Consider the following 21,007-nt stretch of genomic DNA (forward strand, 5'->3'; position numbering starts at 1 on the left):
GCCTTTGTTTTGAAATAAAACAGTTTTTTCCTTCTCCTGTAAAATTTACCTCGCTGGGGTTAGTTGGTTTTATCACAAGGCCGACAATATGTGGTGTTACAGTTAAGCAATCCATCAACGAATGCAAAAGATGCAAGTTTGAATTTCAACTAGGGTGTTCTATTTTATTGAGTATTACCCTTTCTCCCCTGGAATGCTGCATCCTTTTCAGTTCAAGCTGAAACAACCTCACTCATAAACGTGTCTTGACGTGGTGGAATCAGGCGCTCGTCAATATTTGAGCATATGAAGTTATTGGTATCATCTTTAAGCCTGCTTGTTTGTCTTGCGTTCGAATAAAGAATTACTCATCTACCTTCAATAGAAGTCGAGATATCACCTGGTTTCAGAGGTAAAGTTACCAAGAAAATGGCTCACAAAGGTTGATGGTTTCCTAAGCGAAAGAGCCTTAGAAACTGAAAATGTACATTTTTTGTGCTTTTAATGAACGTATTTTCTTAACATTCACCCAGAATTGCGTTTTTGAAAGGACATAAAAACGTTAAGCCAAAACAAGAAAATTCGGGAAAAAATGCAGATATCTTCCATTTCTTTGTTTTCACGAGTGCCTGATTTCACCATGACGCCTCACAAATGAACTTTATTGTGTTGATAAGGACATGGCATATTTTCAATCAGAGTTTTCTATCTCTTGTCTCCTGAGAAATTTTAGGCATAAAAAGAGAGTATAATTTTGTTTTATAATTCTATAAACTCTTTTTATCTCTGTCACCAGAACTGGATCATGTGGTCAAGTCATTATCGCAGCCTGCTCAGCTCGAGGGAGACATCCGATTTCATGGAGTGACTTTTTCATATCCGTCAAGACCTGAAGCTCAGATCTTCTCTGACCTTGACCTTCACATTCCAGCCGGCTCTATAACTGCTGTGGTTGGGCCTAGTGGCTCTGGAAAATCGACGTTGGGCTCTTTGTTGTTACGCTTCTACGATCCCAGTCATGGTGAGTCCGTGAATGTAATGTGGTCTTGTTTTAAGTATGCCTTTCTTTTTTTTTTTCTTATTCATCCAGGTACCCTCGACTCTTCTCAAGATTTTGAGTAACAAAGGGTTTCTGCTCTCATGTGCTCAGTCATGTTTTATATATGCTTACGCTAATTCAACTAGGCAAAAAGTGTTTACCCTCTTCTTAATTTTTACGATCTGAAGTGCTTCTGCACTCTTACATACAACGTGGAAGAACTCAAAATGGTCATGTTTCACAATAAATATTGCAGTTATACGGCACATATCCTTGCTCAACAGTATGCTCTATGTGCTTTACATCCATTATTACCCCAGCAGACTCGAGAACGCTCAGAAACATTTTTAGCTTCCCGGAAAGCGTACAGCACAAACACTGACATTCTGAGCAGATCTTTCACCACCTATAGCCAGGTACCCATTCCAACCTTGGTGAAGTGAGAAAAAATATTGTAAAATGCCTTTCCCAAGAATACGTCGTCGGGTTGATGGAGTTCGAATCCTTTACCTTTCGGTTATGAGCCAAACAGCCTCCCCCTAGACCACTGACTCCACACATGTTTTATGCATGCTTATCTTTCTATGCTAATTCAACAAGACAGACACCTATGACTGTGCCCCAATTTTTTTTGTCAAAAGGGTTCCTCCTCTCCTACACACATGTAGGCAAAATAGATTCATCTATCCTTCTACTGGCCACTCATTTACTATTATTGTGTAGAATAAATGTGAAACATGCTAGCAAAATGAGTTGCTGCTCGCAATCCGTAAATAGAAATATCGGATGAAAATCAACTCAGGTTTAAATTTGTAGGTTTCTATAGATGTTGTTTTCTTCATATGATCTCTAAAGTTGGGTTTGTGTGCATGTTGGGAGTTGTGTCTTTGCTCTGAAATGCTCGTTCCGTGTCTGAACCTGAAACAGTTGGGTGGTCGATTGAAGGGTGTAACTGTTAAGTTGTACTTTTTTACTTATTTTGAAAAAATACTTCTGTGTGTTTAGCTTTTTCTCAGTATTAATGTCAAGTGATCAATATTGTGTTGATATGCTTCTCTTTAACCCTCATCCTGTGGGAGCTGGGTTTATGTCACCCGATAAGCCTATTTCGGCACCTCGCCTACGTTTTGGTCCCGAATCAGTATAGCCCCTGGCTCAGCACACGCGCAGCGCGCATCCTCTTATGTGTCATTCGGGTCCCGATTCGGATCCCCATTCACACATGTCAAGTGTGTGTGCGTCAGTCTGCTTGAGTTTGTGTGCGTTTGTGGCCTTCTTCTAGAACCGCCTGCATTGGTTCGTAATCGAGGCATACGTCTCATTCAAAACATGCCAAGTTGGTAGCTCTTGATGTTCGTCCAATGAAATTATAGAAGAAATTGACCCACTTAGACATGAGGAATGAGGAGCTCGGAAGGATAGTCAGGAAACAAAAAGTGAGAAAAAATATTGTAAAATGCCTTTGCCAAGAATATGTCATCGGGTTGATGGAGTTCGAATCCTTTACCTTTCGGTTATGAGCCAAACAGCCTCACCCTAGACCTCTGACTCCACATGTTTTTATGCGTGCTTATCTTTCTATGCTAATTCAACAAGACAGACACCTATGACTGTGCCCCAATTTTTGTGTGCAAAAGGATTCCTGCTCTCCTACACACATGCAGGCAAAATAGATTCATCAATCCTTCTACAGACCACTCATTTACAATTACTGTGTAGAATAAATGTGAAGCATGCTGGCAAAATGAGTTACTGCTCGCAATCCATAAATAGAAATATTGGATGAAAATCAACTTGGGGTTAAATTTGTAGATTTCTATAGACGCCGTTTTCTTCATATGATCTCTAAAGTTAGGTTTGTGTGCATGTTGAGAGTTGTGTCTTTGCTCTGAAATGCTCGTTCCGTGTCTGAAACTGAAACGGTTGGGTGGTCGATTGGAGGGCGCAACTGGTAAGTTGTACTTCTTTACTTCTTTTTTAAAAAATACTTCTGTGTGTTTAGCTTTTTCTCAGTATTAATGTCAAGTGATCAATATTGTGTCGATACGCTTCTCTTTAATTAGTCATACTCAAACTTTAACTTTTCTCCCTCCCATGGCGTCACATGCTTGCTTATTTTTGTGTCTCCTTGCCCCTGCAGGTAACATTACCCTAGATGGGCAGAGCATCCAAGAGGTTGACCCTCACTGGCTGAGATCTCACATCAGCACAGTCAGCCAGGTAATGAGTAAGGGGACACAGGGTTTTAGAACAAAAAAAGAGTAGACCTATTTCTACCAGGTATAATATGTTTACAGCATAACACGGTGGATGTGTGGTTGAAATCCCTTTACAGACCCCTCATTTATAATTACTGTAGAATAAATGAGGATGTTGACAAAATGAGTTACTTCTCGCAATCCGCAAATAGATGTCTCCTTTTGTCTGGTCTTTCTCCTTCTTTTCAGTGCGTCTGTTATGACGTGTTTCTTGGGAAATATGGCTGTTATTTTGCTGACTTATTGTTAGGTTCACCTTTACCACTATAGAAAGACAAAGCTTTTTTTGGATGATACTGAAGAGGCTCAGACAGCTTCTAGAAAAATAGCTTTTTCTTCATTTTGAGAGTTCAGAGGTAGAGTAAAGTGTTGTTTAAATGTTGATTGTAGGGGGTTCAGTGGTTTGTTTTTTGTGGGTGTTTTTTTTATAAATTTCTGCTCATAGAGAGCTCTCATTATTTCATTTCAATTTTTTTCTCTGACAGTCTTTCCCCGTTTATACACTGGGGGAACTTTTCACGATTTGAAATATCATAAATGTCTCTATATTTCTTTGTTGATATCTTGGCTCAGAAAACTTGGACTTCCCTTGGCTTTAGAATAAATAATAATGATAAAAATAGCATTTGTATAGCACATATCCCCACTCAACAGCAAGATCTATGAGCCCTACATGATAAAGTCATGTCCATGAAATGCCATCCTTCTGTCCTCAGGAGCCCATCCTGTTTTCCACAACAGTGGCGGAGAATATTGCTTACGGTTCAGACGATCCTTTGTCAGTGTCCAGGGAAGACATACTGGATGCAGCACGCAAAGCCAATGCCTTCAATTTTGTCAGCAGTTTTCCAGATGGTTTTGACACCTTGGTTGGGGAGAGGGGACTTATGCTATCAGGTCTGTTGTAGTACTGAAGAATTTTCTTCAATAACTGTAACAAGATTGTTGAGGATTTGAATAAGAATAACAATAAAGGTCACAAGTGTCTGTGGTGTGATGTGTCTTTCAGGCAGAGTCAGTCGGTGTGCTTTGTGCGTGGGGAGAATCTTCTGTTGAGTGTTTCAGACTTTGTGATGGGATGTATCCCATAAAATCTAGGTTAGCTTTGAAGGCAAGGTTGAAGCAGCCTATCTCCTCAACCGTTTGAACCCTCTGTTCAAAATATTGGTATGAACGCAATGCAACAAATACCCTGGGGTATTGAAATATAGGACAGGTCCACCTAAATATGTGTTTACAGAAATACAAATACAAAACAGCTGCATCAATATATACCAGCATAGCAGTATTAAAACCAAAAAAATGAGATAAATAGATAAGATCAACCCTAAAATGAGCTGTAGAAAAGTATACCTAAAAAATCAATGAAATTACTGAGGAGCCCAGGGTTCAAAGAGTTTAACTATCAAAATAATTTCCAGGGGGGGGGGGGTTGATATATTTATCATGTCTTATATTTTGTGAATAAAAATTCAAATTAATGCCATGACCTCTGCAGTGACCAACATTTGCAAACCTGGCTATCAGCCAAAGTCAACGTGTACATTTATTGAAATTGATTTGCTCACATCCAGGGTCAGTGAGGGGGTCACAGTGGGGTTGGTGCTGTGTTTTACAAGAACTGTACACAGCTGGCTGTGGTCATTATGATGCTATAAGATATAGGGGATTGGGGGTGGGATTGTGATGTTATACTTTACTTTTATCTTAAAGTTGTGCGGGTGGTTGTTGGACGCTCTGTTGTTGTGTGTTCCTTTAGCTTCTTTTCAATCTGTTTTGAAAGTACATGCGGTCTCTGTAGTGCTGACTCACCTCACACTCTGTTTTGTCATCCCTACAGGTGGACAGAGACAAAGAATCGCGATAGCTCGAGCAATACTCAAGGTAAAGTCAGACTAGACCGAGCACAGCTTGTGATGTGGACAATTGTCAGAGTGTCGTCTGTTGTTATAAGGAGCAGTATCAGTGCACTGTGGATAGATCTACAGTGCTCAGTTAGTTTTTGAAGAATCACGTGGCATAACAAAATTGCAGAGTTCCTTTTGTAACAGTTTTCTAGTTATAACATGTAGTATAGTTAAAAATAATACAGTATATTTATTTTGTATTCTCAATATAGCAGGTGTTTGTTTTATGAACTAAAAATTTAATTTATGGAAAGACTTTCATTTTTGCTCAAGATACACAATGGACTTAAAAAAGCAATGTTGTTTTGCATTTTCTTGAAACAACAAAAATAATGACTTACAAAATTGTGTATGACTTTGACTACATTATGGCTTATAGTACCTGTCGAAAGAAGATTCCTTTTCTCTCCTTAATTTTTTTTTAACCAACAGCTCATATAAACCCTTCCTGTCCTTGGAATATTGTTGGAGGTTGTTTACGATTTGACATTTTGTCAAGTGATCAAAATCTGAGGTCAGTAAAGCAGTGGAGAAAAAGAACTTTCCTAAAAGCATGCAAAGCAAATGGGAAAATGGTTTTGTCTGCTTACTCAGTTGTAGTAAAAAGAGACTACCGCCGCTGTATAATGGTGTTAGTTTAAGAAGCATTACTCTTTTTATAACTCTGAGGACAAGTCCCATACTCTGTTGTCATGTCTGTTAGATTTCAGTCACACTCAATTTTTAAAAATGTTTTTATTTTTGCTCTGCAGAACCCGAAGATCTTAATTTTAGATGAAGCCACAAGGTGAGAGGATGGAAAGATAGATTCCTTGTCACTCTTTGCTGTCTTTCTGTCACCCTGTGCTGTTTTTTTGTGAACCTGTGCTGTTTTTTGTTTCATATTTCTGTGTTTGTAGTTCTGTAGAGTACTCAATGTTCAAACTGATGAGATGGAGCCTACCTAATTCTGTCATCTTCAGTACAGTGATTAAGTGGCTATCGTTTGCAAAATTGATTTTGTTTTATGTTTCATACCATTTTGACGTATTTAAAAAAAAATTCTGGTAATGTTCATATTAGAATAGACGAACCGTATAATTCTTATTCAGAGAACCATAAAGTTTTTCTCATTGTATTCTTCTCTTCTGTTTTATACCATGACATTGTTCTGTTTGTTTCACCAACAACTATTCTCTGTATGATATGTTGTGTGAAGTGTATCCCTCTCTGCTGAAAAAGAACTCATTTTCTCTAGTCGTGGGTGGTTGGTGAGTGCTCTGGTGTGGTTTGCTCCTTCTTTCCTATCAAACAGCTGTCATTCTTGTTTCTCCTCCTTTTTTTGTGTTTGTTTCTCTATTGTAACGCCTTTAATCTTTCGCATTTATATGACCTAATTGTTTTGTAAGTGCTGCAAAACTCTTACTAAAACAAAATAAGTTCTTTAGTCCTGCCCCTGAAATGACCTTTGTTACCATGAAAGAAACTTAAAATGAAAAAAATCAAATAAAAAAATTAAATGTGTCTGAAACAAAGGTTGTTTTGTTGCCAAATGCATCACCTCAAAAAGAAGTGGTGGAAAATTTTTGTTTCTTTTTTTTTATTTTCAGCGCCTTGGATGCAGAAAGCGAGCATCTGGTTCAAGAAGCCCTGGAGCGTCTGATGCAGGGCCGGACAGTGCTGACCATTGCTCACCGCTTGTCCACCATAAAGTCAGCTGACCAGATCGCGGTGGTTGACCAGGGCAAAGTGGTGGAGAACGGCAGCTACTCGCAGCTCATGGACCTCTCCGACGGCCTCTTCCGACGACTTGTAGAGAGACAAACTATACAGAGTTTCAATTGATGACGTATGGCCAGCAATTAGTTATGTTGATTTTATATAAACCTTGGCACAGACTTTTAAAACTCATAGTATGCCATCAGATGTGTTGGATTCTAGTGGAGATACAAACTATACAGAGCTGTCATTGATGAAGCATGGCTGGCAACCGTTTACGAGGATTATACACCAGTGGTGTCTGGCACAAACTTGCCAAGTTGATGTCAGATAAATTTTCAGGTGCAGCAAAAAACTGAGTCGGCAATGTAAAAGTTATGAGGGTGTTTCCTTAAACTAGATTTTAGTCCATCTCATAGATCTCTTAAGGGAAACAGACGTTTTTAAAAGTAAAATAGGGATATCTTAGACTTGGCTAGTTTGCACCTGACGCCGTCGAGTCTCTATACAGACTTATAAACACCATTGTGGTCATTCAAATGTATTGGATTCTGCCTAGCTGAAGAAAAGACTCATGTTTATTGTACCATGTTAGTAATTCCTGCTGTCATTCTGAATAGTTATGACTTCAGCTTATTGAACAGCCAAATAGTCATGCAAATGGGCAGCTCAACTAAATTTTGCATAATTTTTTATACATGGACGATGCAAGCATATTTGGATTTTTCTTCTAATTTTGAGTAAGGAGTTGTGTGATCAAAAGTATCTTTGTGTCTTAAGGAATGATCTGTCGTGGAGGCATAATGTCTCTCTGTCTTTGTGTTCTTTTATGTGAGTGGAAGTTGTGCATTCATGGTTGTGGTTGTTTTTAAGCATGCGGTCACTTTTCTTGTTTCTGTGGCTTAACGAAGAATGATTTTGCATGCAGTTTGTTTTCCTGTTGAATATTTGTGTTTGCAATTTTAAATCATTACTATTGACATAACGTAGGTGCTAAAATGTTATTGCTATCGTTAAAAAAAGGTTTATGAATCAAATGAGAGACTTTGTGTCTTTTTTGAGCATTTTCCTCATTTAGCTCCCCAGAGGGTGATCCTGAACTCACTATATTCAGTAGTGTCTATTGTTTCATGAACTGTTGAGGGTTCTTTGCATGTTCACAGATTATTATGCTTTATATATTTATCTCTGTAAACAGCCCGCATGGTTTAATGCCTGGTACTGACTGAAGATGTTGAAGTTCAGCATGAGGTCAGGGGGTGTTCGCAGAGATACCTGAGAAACGATGGTTAACTCCATTGTTGACAGTGATGGACAATACATTCTGTAAGAATTACGTTATAGTAGTGTGTAAGGTTTAAGTAGCATGAGAATTGTGCCATATTTGTTTGAATACGATCTCTCTTCACCTTGCTCTTGTTCATATTTTAATGACACACACATTTAGCTAAACATGTAGTTCAATACTAAGTTACTTTACCTGGTAGAGTTATCATGACGAAGTATGATTGTATGTATATTACTCCGCTCACATAGTTTAAACTGCACTTAGACTTGGATTCTATTTGGTTGTGAGACTGAAGCTGACAATTTGGTTAACAGTGCAGCCTAGTGTTTTTTTCTTTAAAGTTTGTGAGAAAGTCAAGTTAGGTTCTATCTTTCTATGTGGGAGGATGTCAACTTTTGCCTGTGTTTGCTACTTGTTTACAGTAGTATAAGGGTTGTTGTTGGAGGGGGTATTTTTGGGCTTTGCTTCTTTTTCTCTGGATTTTTGTTATTAAACTGAGTATAATTTTCACTTTGACAAAGACTTACAGATTTCTTGACAAGATTCTTTTGTACATTCTTATTTGACGGCTTAGTGTCGTCAATGAGGCTCCTGAATTCACATTGCCTTTCTGTAGATAAAATTGTATTCCGAGAAATTCTGGAGCACTTGCAAGATTTCGTCTAACAATCCACCCGTCCCTTTTCAGTTTCCCAATTCTTTTATGTGCTTGTCTTCCAATATCTGCTGTTGCCATTTCTGGAAACATGCCAAAATATTTCATTCCCGCTTTCTGAAGATTTCTGCAAACGCAGCAGCAATAAAACCCTCATCTTGTAGTGAGACTCAAGATTTTGTTTCCTGTGCCTGATGTAATGTTTATAGCAATGCCCTGTGAGAAGTTGTTATAGCTCATTTGTCAACATTTCTGTACTTCTATTAACTTTGCCAAAATGTGCAACTCTGTGAGTTTTGAGTGAATGTCATGTTGTTAGAAGATTAGAGTACATTATGTATTATCTGCAAGAGTGAGAGAAAAAAAATGAATATCTTTTTTTCCGTATATTTATTTTTAAGTCCAGGGGATGGGACCTGAGACCAGTGAAAACTGTTACAGTTGACAGCAATTGTTTGGCATTTTGTGGTATGAATGCATGTGCATGTTTTTCATTTGACATTTGTTTCTTGATTCATTTGTTGTGTGGACCAGGATTTCCTTTTGTGGGGACATTTGTGAGGCATCGTGGTATAATCAGGCGCTCGTCAAAATAAGGAAATCGAAGAAACTGTCACTTTTCCTTCTGTTTGGCAATTTTTATCGAATTTGTGCTTTTTGGCTCAACGCCTTTTATGTCCATTTAAAAAGATATTTCTGTGTGCAAATCACTTGAAAAACGTCTCAAAGGCACACAAAAAATTAAAGTTTCAGTTTCCTAGGACTCTCAAGATAAGGAAGTGACTGAACTTTGGCAGCCATTTTCTCTCTAATTTTACCCCTGAAACCAGGCGACCCCACTTCCTTCAATTGCTAATATCTCACATTCTATTCAAGTTAGAAGGGTATTTTTGTCCCAAATGTAAGGCAAATTAAGCAAGTTTTAAGATATTACCAATAACTCTTAATACCTCAAAATTGACGAATGCCTGATTCCACCGTGTTGCATCACATTTAAATGTTCCACCCCCTCCCCCAACTCCGCCTCCTCCTCTCAAACAAATGAGAAAAAAATAGATTTCATTCATAAACAGTACCGTCATTTATTTGTGATATTATTTTGAAAATGCAAATCAATTTAAAAATTTGATCGCGATGACTTGGTCCAATGTGCAATGCTTATGGTATCTTTTGTTAGCTCAGTTGTGACAGACTGGAGTGGGATAGCTTCCTTTACTTTCTAAGCTGAGCTTTGATTTTTCTCTTCTCTCCTGCATAGAATGGCTGTCACAGGGATTAAGATGGTGATTTTTGTTGGGGTCATGATGGGCTAAAAAAAAAACAACATCTGTTCCTCTTCTTTTTTTTATAGTGAATGTCATAAGGTCTCACATGCTTTTCGTTTTTCTTTCCCATTGAGTCATGATAAATAGTGGGGGATAGTGAAGCATAACCCTCCTACTGTCTTTAAGCATCTCGACGATCACAGCCTACTGTTTTCTTCTCCTGTAAGATGTAGCAAGAACCTTACTATAACCATGGATGTTACACACTGGGTCAAGCCGTTCGAAATCGGAGGTCATATGTTACTTTTACCAGACAATGTATTGTGTTGGTAATTATGTTGTGCAGTGATTGAAGTACTGAGGCGTTATCATGTGACAAGTTATGTATGTGTGTGATATAATATGTGTGTGTTCTGTCAGCATCACTGTTAGTGCTGACAATTATGGCTGTAAGGAAGCTGTAATAAGGATATGGCCACAAAATATCAAAATGTGTATCTTGTGATATCTTTTTATCTTGTTTGTGATAGATCAAAATTTGTCTTTCTCTCTTGTAGACAATAACATTTTAATGGCATTACAAAACTATGTAATCAGTACAAGTTCGTTTTTATTTATTCTCTTTCCATTTTTGTAATTTACATGTAGAATGTATGAATTTTCTGTACTGGGCAAATATTGCATATATGGTTTCCTTTTGATTTGAAGGAATTTCTTCTCGAAATATTTTCCAGGGTTATTAAGAATAGGCGGTTCTGAATTGTGAAGTGCTACTTCCTTTACAAAATAAGAACAATTTTAAAATGAAATTTGTGTATGTTTTGTGATATAGCATCTTTGTGTTAGTTCATTTCTCTTATGATTTCATTTGCTGTGTCTTTTTATAAAAGAGAAGTTTTAGCCAGTGATGACTGTGTGTATGTACACCAGTGTATGTGGTATACGGTGGGCCCGGGCAATAACTGGACAGCCGGGACCAACTCGATGTCCCTGCTATACTTGATATAGATAAATTCTGTTATAGAGGGGATCAAGTTTATTTACATCATAACTGATGATTAACGAATGAGATTGTTTTTATTACATAGATTGTCCTCTACTAATTCATCAGTTATTTCTCCTTTCTTTTCCCATAGTGTTTTTTAATTCATTAGGAACTTTGTCTTGCTTTTTCTTGTATCTGACTCTCGCACAGGTTGACTCGACATAATTTGAGATGCATGGGTAATTATAAGCATATACTTATAAAACTAACGCCAGAGTTTTCTAACCTGAAGACCCACCCAGAAACCGAATGATATTAAAAATTTCTGATAACACGAAAAACAAAGTGCAATCTAGACCATCTGTAGTCATGTAGCTTACATATAGAGACACTGAGGCTGGTTGAAAGAGTGGATCACAATGATGGACAGAGAGAAAGAGAAATTATTTTATAACTTTGATACAATGAAGTCGAAAATATTTTATACAGTCTGCTTTCGCTTCAATAGTAATTAGAGATATTTTCCAAACTGGGATTTTGCTTGTGATAATAATAATTGCATTTATAGAGCTCATATCCATGCTCTAATGACCCTTCACAATCGAATAGTTACAGTGTTGGGGAAAAGAACACACATAGATCTTTGGTAGTTCTAGCGCCCAGTGCCTACTTTTCATAGTCATTATTCTCGTAACAAGTCTTTTCACCCTCACGAGGAGACAATATGACGATGTAGTGTCAGACATAGTTGCTAGGTCATGCTATGTCAATGGATTTGCAAGCACACCAAAGAAATCCAGCTTCCCACTTCCCTCCCCTGCACACAAGGTATGACACATCTTAAAATGTGTACACAATAAGCTTAGATCTACTGTGTGTGGGTCATGTTGGTGAAATTTATCATGTGGGCTTGTTTTGCTTCATTTGGTTATTTTTTCTACTGTATTGTCTGTTTGTTGTAGGATTTCGTCAATGGTTGGACCACTTTTAAGAGATCTGACTGGGCGATTTATTATACACTTGCTATAGCCGAAACCTTGTAATAACCAAGAATATCTTAAGTGGGGCCAACTGTTTGATTTTTCGCGCAACTCACTATAGATGTTAGTTCAGTTCCTACATGGGAAAGATATTTCAGAGTGATTAGTTCTGAACAGATGAGTTCAAAGCAGTGTGCTTTCTACATGATCTAAAAATTATGTCATTGAAGCCTTAAAACATTTCGCAGTCCAGTCCTCCTCTCTTTTGGTCCGACAACAAATCAAGTACATTGTACTTTTGTACTCTCTTTCTATTTTGTTTGTCTAGATTTCTGTACCACAGGTCAGCTCGGTCTGATGCTGTGTCCTGTGGAAAAGGACTGAATATTAATATGAGTTTTTTCATTTGACTGCTTGACACAATAACTTTAGGTCTTTACGTGCTGGAATAAAGCATAAAATAAGAAAGAAAGACAGAAACAACAGAAAGAAAGAGCAGAAATAGGACCCCAGCCAGTGGTGAGCTCCGTTTACCCTCATCCAATACCTAAACTACATATTTCCTGTTGGAAGTAGGTTGTGAGATGGCATGATAAATTTCACTAGCCTGTTGGTGAATGGATGATCATCTTTTTTGTTTAGTTATAAATGTTTTCATATTGAATCTTAGACCTAGTCTGTGCATCAAGTCAGATGAGAGAGTCTTTATTTTTTTGTACCAAAGTGAATTTGAAATAACCCTGATGAATGGAGAAAAATAATTTCCATGACAAAATGACATCATGTTTTGCTCCTTTCCATAGAAACGCAACCTGTGATAACATCTTCTCCTTCCCTACTACTTGATGTGGTGAAGTTTTGGTAGTTCTGAGAAGCAATTTTATGTCTTGTTCTTCATGCTTCTGAGTAATGTTACAATGTATTATGTATTGATGAAAGGGTAAAAGTAAAGTATAGCCGCCCAAAGTCCTGGGGCCCATCAACAATCACAGCCAGCTGTTTCCTGCTGCTGTGAGATGTAGCACTAACCCCAGTGTGACTCCCATGTTGACCCTGGATCTGAGCACTAGGTCAAGTACTTTCAAAACAGGGGGACCAACTTTACTTTTACAAATGAAAGAATGACTAGAAGTAAGAAGCGGGGATGATACTCACACCTCATGGGGTGGAGGGGGAGGGAGACGGTATGTGCAAGATGTAAGATTTAGTAAAGAACAGAGTCAGTTTGGCATTTTAGGTTGAGTGCAAGTGGTGAGCATGTTTTCCATTTGCAGCCTCTTTCTCGATGTATTCTGCATTGTGGGTTAAGAATTATGAGGTTGTTTTTTTTTTTTTATATTATATGAATTAAAATAGAGATCTTCAACTCCAGCCCCTTATCAAACTAACGAGAAAAACTGAATCTTATACTTAATCCATACTTTCATATGTTTTTATTTTTTTTAAATAAAAAGATAAAACACAGATATACATTAGAGAATGCATTTGGTGAGCATGTTTTCCATTTACAGCCTCTTCCTCGATGTATTCTACATTGTGGGTCAGGAGTTTTCTTATATTATGTAAATGAAAATAAAGACCATCAACACCAACCCCTTATCAAACAAAGGAGAAGAACTGGATCTTTTCCTTAATCTATACTTTCGTATGTTTTTATTTTTAAAAATAAGATAAACACAAATACAGTAGAGTCGGCTTAAACTTAAATCTGCGGGACCATCAGTTTCAGATTTTCTTCTGTTTAGCCAAGTTTTCGGTTTAGAGATGCTGCTCAAATAGAAGAAAAAATCTGGGGTTTTATTTTCTTTTGGTTTACCGCTGTTTTCAGATTAACTGTCTTCAGTTTAAGCAGATTCCACTTTAAATATGTATTCCTCTATTAATCAACAGTTGTTCAAAACATATCAATGATTTTATCGTAACTTATGAAAAGAAATTAGTTGTCTTATTTTGGAAATTGTCTCCAGTAGATCGGCACTTTTGTTCTGCCCTGTCGTACAAATTCTGTTGATAGTTTTTGCAGGATTTTACTAAGTGAATACTTGTAAACAGATGATTGGAATATCAGAATACTCAGAGTAGAGTGTACAGGGGAGGATGGGCTGTCATGATATTGTTAAAATTGCAGATATTTTACTTGTGGATGCATATATGTGTTTCAACTTTTTCATAGCCCTACAGCCTACAGCTTTTTATACTGCTCCCCACACCTTTTTTTTTTTTACATCCAAACGTCATCACCGACTTATACAGTTGCGAGCGCCGTGAAACGTCTACTAAAAGTAGAAAACAAACAAAACAGAAAAAACATCGCAAAGTGATTCCATCACTCAGTGAGTGGTTAAGTTCAGAAAGATTTTCTGTTGTGTGAATTTAATTAGGCCTACAATCTTCTTTCACCATTTTGCTGTGCTTGTGGTTAGATTGTGTAGCATACAGCTGACTCTTGGTAAACTCCTAAAAACATACTTGTTTGTGGGCAGCAAAATATGAGTCAAATGCAAAAGAAAGAGATGCTTTCCTTATCAAGAAAACATTCATCATACTACATTTGGAATTTTTGTTGTCTGGGAGGGTGATGAAAGGACGTACCACTTTCAAGACTTTCAAAATTGAGGAATCACCCAGATTTCATGTTTTTTAAATACTTATTTATTCATTTGTGTGTGTGTGTCAGTTCATGTGTTTTCCCTGTCACAATGGACCGTGAAGTTTCAGGGTAGTCCAGAAATCCAGACGCCCGACTTGGGCTCACCTAAAATAAAAATGGGAAAAAAGCGGAGGAAGCCCCTGGCATCATTAACAAGTCAGCAAAGAGTTCAGCCAGTTGCGAGATTGCTGTTTCTTTTTGTTTACACACCTGGCTTGACTTTCTGTGAACGGAGGCCCGTGAGTCGACAAAGAGATCAGCCTATGGGACTCTGAAGCCATTCTTATATATCCATATATCTGTGTCTGCCTTTGTGCTGCTATGTAAATATTTTAACTTAGTGATAACCATGTCATAATAAATTGTACCGGTGTGGGTTGACGCCATGATTAAATAGATTGTTTTTTGGTGTGGGGTATACAGTAATGTCTGCTAATGCTCTAGACTTCCATTTTGCACCATAGTGCATGCAGTTTGTGACTTGAATTTTGCACTTGTATATATGTACTTTAGTCTATGCATCTCTAGTTGAACTGAGATGAATGAAACTCTAGACATGAGTTTTATTGCATGACATAATTCACACAGCTCTAGTCGTGAGTTTTGTGCCATGAGCAGGAAGATTCACACCGTTGTAGTTGTGAGTTCTGTTGCACATCATGATTCACACAGTTGTAGTTGTGAATTCTGTCGCACATCATGATTCACACGGTTGTTGTTGTGAGTTCTGTTGTGTTTCGTGATCCACATAGTTGCCGTTGTGCATTTTGTGCCATGATCATGAAAATTGACTGGGAGTGAGTTTGCTTGATGTGTACCCGAAGCATGATGCATGAGGTACTTGGCCTTAGTTTCATGCCATAATAACTAGTGCTATAAACTTGAGTTTTATACTCAATGCAGCAAGCTGCTTTAGAACTAAAGAGTTACACCATAATAATATTATTCATGCAGCTCTAGTCTTGAGTTTTATTTTTATCTATCTCTAACTCTAAGCAGATATTTAAGTGAAAGCATGCTATGTCTGTGGTTTGGTCTCTTTCTTCTCTTTACCTTGTACTTGTGTGTCTTCTTTGACGGAAATGAATGTTTGTATTTTGAGTACAAGTGTTAGTCTGGGTAAAACTCGTATGTCTGTGTAGTTTCAAGAATATTTTCTTCTTTTAAATTTGTCAAGGCAGTCCAGGCACATTATCAATATCATTGATTATGTTGATGGAAAAAATGAAGTCCTTATGGGGTACTGGTTTGTGAAAAATACTTAAAATTCATAATTGTTACAGGGTACACAAAGTCAAAAGTCATTCCAATCCATTTCCTTTCCTCCAAACCAGAGATGCATGAAGCTATGAGATTTGAGCTCGTGTAGGTGTGAAAACACTGTTGTTATCCTGTGTGTAAGTTAGTTATGCATGTGCATGTGTGTTAGGGCAATAGAGGTTCACCTGTAGTGCGCTAGTGAGACAGTGTGTGCTTCTGCTGAAAATTCTATTTTAATCAGAGTCTCAACATATTGATTGCAGATACAACATATTATGTCTCAATTTTTGTTCATGTTGTTCGTTATAATTCACTTTTAATTTTCGAACTGATATAAAAAGTAGGCCAGAAGCAAGCAAGGAGGAAACAAACATGTTTCTGGAGCGGAAACAAACATGTTTCTGGAGCTTGATTTGTGCGTACTCTTGCAATAGATTTTATACCTGACAATTGGAATTATAGGAGAGTCTGCTTTTTACCTTAATATGTGGGGCCGCCTGATTTTTTTTGCTTTCGCTTGGTTTTCGGTTTAAAGAGGTTGTTCAAATAGAAGGAAAACGAGGGATTTTATCTCCTTTCAGTTTAACCTTGTTCGGCTTAAGTGGACTCCTCTGTATTTCAAAAACAGAATCAATCATTTGTCAGACCGAAATATTTCTGGTGTCATTGCTGTACCAGCAGTACAAGTGAACCTGATCTTTCTTTGGTTCATGGAAACTTTTGTCCTTGTCCTTCTCTGTACAAATAAAAATTAGTTAATTAGAATAAATTAAAGAAGTGTTATACCAGGAGATTGACTGCCCCATTCGCACAGCAAGTACAGAATGGGTACAGTCATTGTAACTAAACTGTTTTTGTTCAGTTTTATTAGTAATTAATTGGTCAAGTTCTGAAACATTGAGGCTGTAACCTATCACTATTAACAATATAAAATTATCCTGCATGGAAAAAAATTCACATTGTACACCATAATCTATCATACAGTTTTTGTGCTTGCTCCCTATGTGAGAGTTCAACCTCTTGTAGAACTGAAACTGAACATTGTATTATTTTAATATTAGCACCTCCACTGACTCACCTGAGACTACCAGCTCTTTAACAAGATTATAATGCAAGTCTGGCAGTGAAAGGTTTAAGGCCACTTCCAAATAAAGCTTTACCAAGACAGCTTTATTTATATGCCTAGATCTCATTAGGAAATTTTTTTGGTAGCAGGATAGTGATAACTTGAAGTATGAAGTAAGAAGACAGTGAGAAGGGCTTGTTCTTAAAGCAGTGTTGTACTCAATCCACAAGTACCAAGAGAATTTAAATCTTGTAACAGAACAAATATGGTGCTGGGTGTGGTAGCTAAGAAATTGTTGTGTTTATGTGTTGTTTAATAAAGCAGACATTGTAACGGAACTTGAATAAATGATTGAGTCACTGGGTTGTGCACATTTCTTGTTCTCGTTTTTTTTTTCCAGCTTGCAATTTGGTCCTCCCATTTAGTCTTTTCTGTATTTCAGTTTTTGACAAAAGTTACGCCTTGTCTGTAACCGTAGAATCTCCTCTGATGGAGGGCTCATGTGACTTCACAATTGCTCCTTTAGTCAGAAACATTAATCATGTGTACTGTCTCGGTACCTTTTGAGGTTTACAGCGTTATAGCATTTTAGGTGTACACCATTTGTTATTATTATTTTCAGTTTTTAACCATGCACCCGGCCACTAGCAACTAGATTAACAGAGAAAAAGAAGACAAAATACTTTTTCTTAAAGATGCGATATTATACCCGGTGAATTCAGGAATCAAATTCACATTAAAACCATGTTGTGACGCCAGCTTTTGGTAATGCAGGTGTTCTCTAGAAGTAGGTTCAACCGAAAGCTTCAAGTTGTCAAGTGCCAGTGAAATTCTCCGATTTTCAATAAATACAAAGAATGTCTTACTCAAGTTACTGTTAGCCAAGCTGTGCTTGGGAAATGTTTTTTTGTTTGAGTAAAGAGAAGCACATCAGCAAAATAACGGTCATTTAGTGTTGGGAAAAAGTAAGATAGAAACACAGAGGGAAAGTAAAGAAGTAGAACCTACCAAGTTGCACCCTCCAACTCCAACCACCTACTTGCTTTGGAAACAAAGGTGGAAGAGAAAATTTCACGAGAAAAAAGCAAGGTACAAGATAACAATAACACCCCCTCAACACAAAGACTTGCGACATACATTGTACTCCCTACTCATGTTATTACGTGACATGTTTTACACACTTGCAACATAATAACGCCATACAGGTGCTGAAGATTAGAGGTGTTACAAGAGAGTAACAAACACAGAAAAGAAGTAGGAGAAATAAAGATGATATATTTTTTATAAGAAGGAAGGCACAAACCACATCAAAGCACCCTCCAACCAACCACTCTTCCAACCAGAATATATGAAAAAAAAGCAACAAACATTTAGAAGAACAAAAAAAAATTTATTACAAGTACATGGTTAAAATATCAGACATTAAAAATGTACCATTTTTTTAAACAACAAAAAGGCTAAATAAAAATGAAATATTGCAAGAAATAACGGGTGTGACTGTGACATTCAAACACTGCCAGAAGTTCGCTTTTGATTGAAAAAAAAAATTATATCCAGTCGTGTTCCACTGAGTGAATGGACAAATGTCTGTCCCATGGCACTCCCAGGTTCCAGTCCATACACACACACATACACACTCGAACACATGTACACACACACACACTGTGATCTCCTTTCACTTGTACTGAACAATTAATAGCATACAAATAGCAAACCAACTCTCGGATAACCGGAACCAATAGTACTTGTTTGTACCTGTATTCTCAGTGGGCATTCTGGTGTTTTATTTTAAAAGACAGCATATCCAGTTTTGGACGAAATCGAGCTAACGATTCCATCACATAGTTTAAAACACAGCAAACACTTCTGCGCTAGTCTGGTATCGATATCTTAATAAATAAGGCTAGGAAAGTGTTTTGAAGATATTCAAAGCGACTGGCTGTTGAGAGGCAAAGATGTGTTTTTTAGCTCTCCTGAACATTTTGCAAAACTGGAACTGTCTTTAGAAATAGTCCGTGCCGGCTTTAAGCACTCCGGCATAAAGCACGTTTCGGACTCCAGCACACTAAATGGCTCTTACCGAATTTTTGCTTTATAAATTACACGCCTTTAAGCACGGTAACTTCGGCTTCGCGCATGCTTCATTTACAAGACAATCAATACTTTCATGATGACCCATAGACGTTTGAACACAGTCTTCACCGCAGCAGTGGAGTGTGTTAAGAAAAACACAAAGAACGCAAGTGACGGAGACACACAGTACACACTCACACGTGCGGAGAGGAAGAGAGAGAGATGCACACAGCCGCGCGTGTGGACATACGATCTAGCCTAGGGCAAAGCTACACACCGACAAAAAAAAATACAAAGAGAGTCGGGGAGACGAGAAAGGGAGGCTGGCTGCTATTTCACCTTTGCCCCTCGCTATCCATTAATCCTGATCATGTATCACGCGCGAGGTGGGATGAAGGCAGTGGTACATGTATGGATACGGCGCAGCAGGCAGTGGTACACACAGGCAGTGTGTAGGCCTAGTGTGCTGTATCGTGAGTGGCCGTCTAAATTAAGAAAAGCAAAACAAACCAAAAAAAACCTGCCATGGCTGGTAAAAATGACAGGGCACTCTTTTGCCCGACCACAATTTACAAACAAAGGGAAATAGCTCAGGAAATTTTCTACATGAAAATCTCTGGATTAAGTCTACTTCGCACTCAAGCACGCTTCGGCATTAAGCACGCTTATGCTTTCTCCCGATGACCGTGCTTAAAGCCGGCATGGACTGTAAAACTTTAGCATTGGTGTATATCGATGGTATCGGTTGCAAAGTGGGTAACTCAGGAAATACTTTTACCGCTGGTCTTATGTTTTATCTATGTCAGCAGAAGAAATAAGTCAACTCTTTTATTTCGTTCTAAAACATTGCAAAGGTCAATCTGCGCACCATCATGCACTACAACAATTATTATAAAAGTACAGTCAAACCTGCTCTAACGGCCACCTGTCCGAAACGATCACTTCTCAGTCACCCTTTGCGTTTTAATAAATTATAATGACAATGTCCAAAACATCCATTTTTCTCCTTGACAATGGGTGGCCGTCTTGGACAATTTCAACTTCATTGTGGGCTAACCCTTTTCTCCCCTCTCATCATATAAATCAGAAGGGTTTTTGTTTTGTTTTGTTTTTCTGAAAACTTTTCACGAAACCAGTCACACAGTTAGATAAAAAAGTCTCCGCCTAAGAGCCTGGTGTTCAGAAGCAAGGAAAATGTGAGATCTTTGCTGATGCATCATGGGAAGAATCCACGGTGACCCACGTTTAGGTCCACAACTGGTAAACTGTTCTCCCTTTACTCTAAAATAAACTTACGTCCCACCTGGGTGGGTTTATGACTTATGGCGAGCAAAGAGTAGTCAGCCGTGATGACCAATCACAGTGAAATATAATAAGACATGCCACTTTCACTTATCGGTCGTGAGTCTCAATACCTACACTTATCCAGTAGCTCCCCCCGCCCCCCCTTTTTCACTTGTCCAAATTAATAGCTTTCCATCTCCGACAGAGTTCCCCCGCCTTTGTCGTTATGCACCATTGAGTTTTGACCTTAAAATTCAGTCTGTCTCGCAAATTCGGAAAAGGGAAAACTGCTGCAATGTTTAGGGAAGTGATCTCACCTGGAGCGAACTTGAAGGCCCTACCCACCCAGCGTGTGATATAAGGTAAGGTGGAGAGCTCAGATGCGAGTGCAGTGTTTGGGGAAAACAAACGCGTCGGCGTGTTCACACAGTGGTGTGATCGTGTCAGGAACAAACATTGTACCATATTTCATCGAGATTTACAACAGACGTAATATCACATTCAAGAAAGTGGCTGATCTGTGACACGAGAGGCAGTTCAATGATAGCAAATTTTCACTTTTGGTTGATCTTTTGTGCCCACCCGAGTTTTTGTTCCATAAATTATTATCTGAAATGCGG

General features: G+C 38.0%; 1 protein-coding gene across 1 annotated transcript in view; it reads left to right on the forward strand.

Moving 5' to 3' along the window:
* Window positions 1–17,401, forward strand: part of LOC101859949 (ATP-binding cassette sub-family B member 10, mitochondrial) — a 34,852-nt gene extending 17,451 nt beyond the window's left edge. The window contains exons 8-13 of the mRNA XM_005102725.3: window positions 776–1,000; window positions 3,159–3,238; window positions 3,993–4,173; window positions 5,117–5,160; window positions 5,936–5,970; window positions 6,773–17,401. Coding sequence (XP_005102782.1) covers window positions 776–1,000; window positions 3,159–3,238; window positions 3,993–4,173; window positions 5,117–5,160; window positions 5,936–5,970; window positions 6,773–7,007 — 800 coding nt within the window. The 3' untranslated portion in view covers window positions 7,008–17,401. The remainder of the gene's footprint in view (window positions 1–775; window positions 1,001–3,158; window positions 3,239–3,992; window positions 4,174–5,116; window positions 5,161–5,935; window positions 5,971–6,772) is intronic.
* The last annotated feature ends 3,606 nt before the right edge of the window (window positions 17,402–21,007 follow it).

This window comes from Aplysia californica, unplaced genomic scaffold (assembly GCF_000002075.1).
Source record: "Aplysia californica isolate F4 #8 unplaced genomic scaffold, AplCal3.0 scaffold00336, whole genome shotgun sequence".
Classification (NCBI taxonomy): domain Eukaryota; kingdom Metazoa; phylum Mollusca; class Gastropoda; order Aplysiida; family Aplysiidae; genus Aplysia; species Aplysia californica.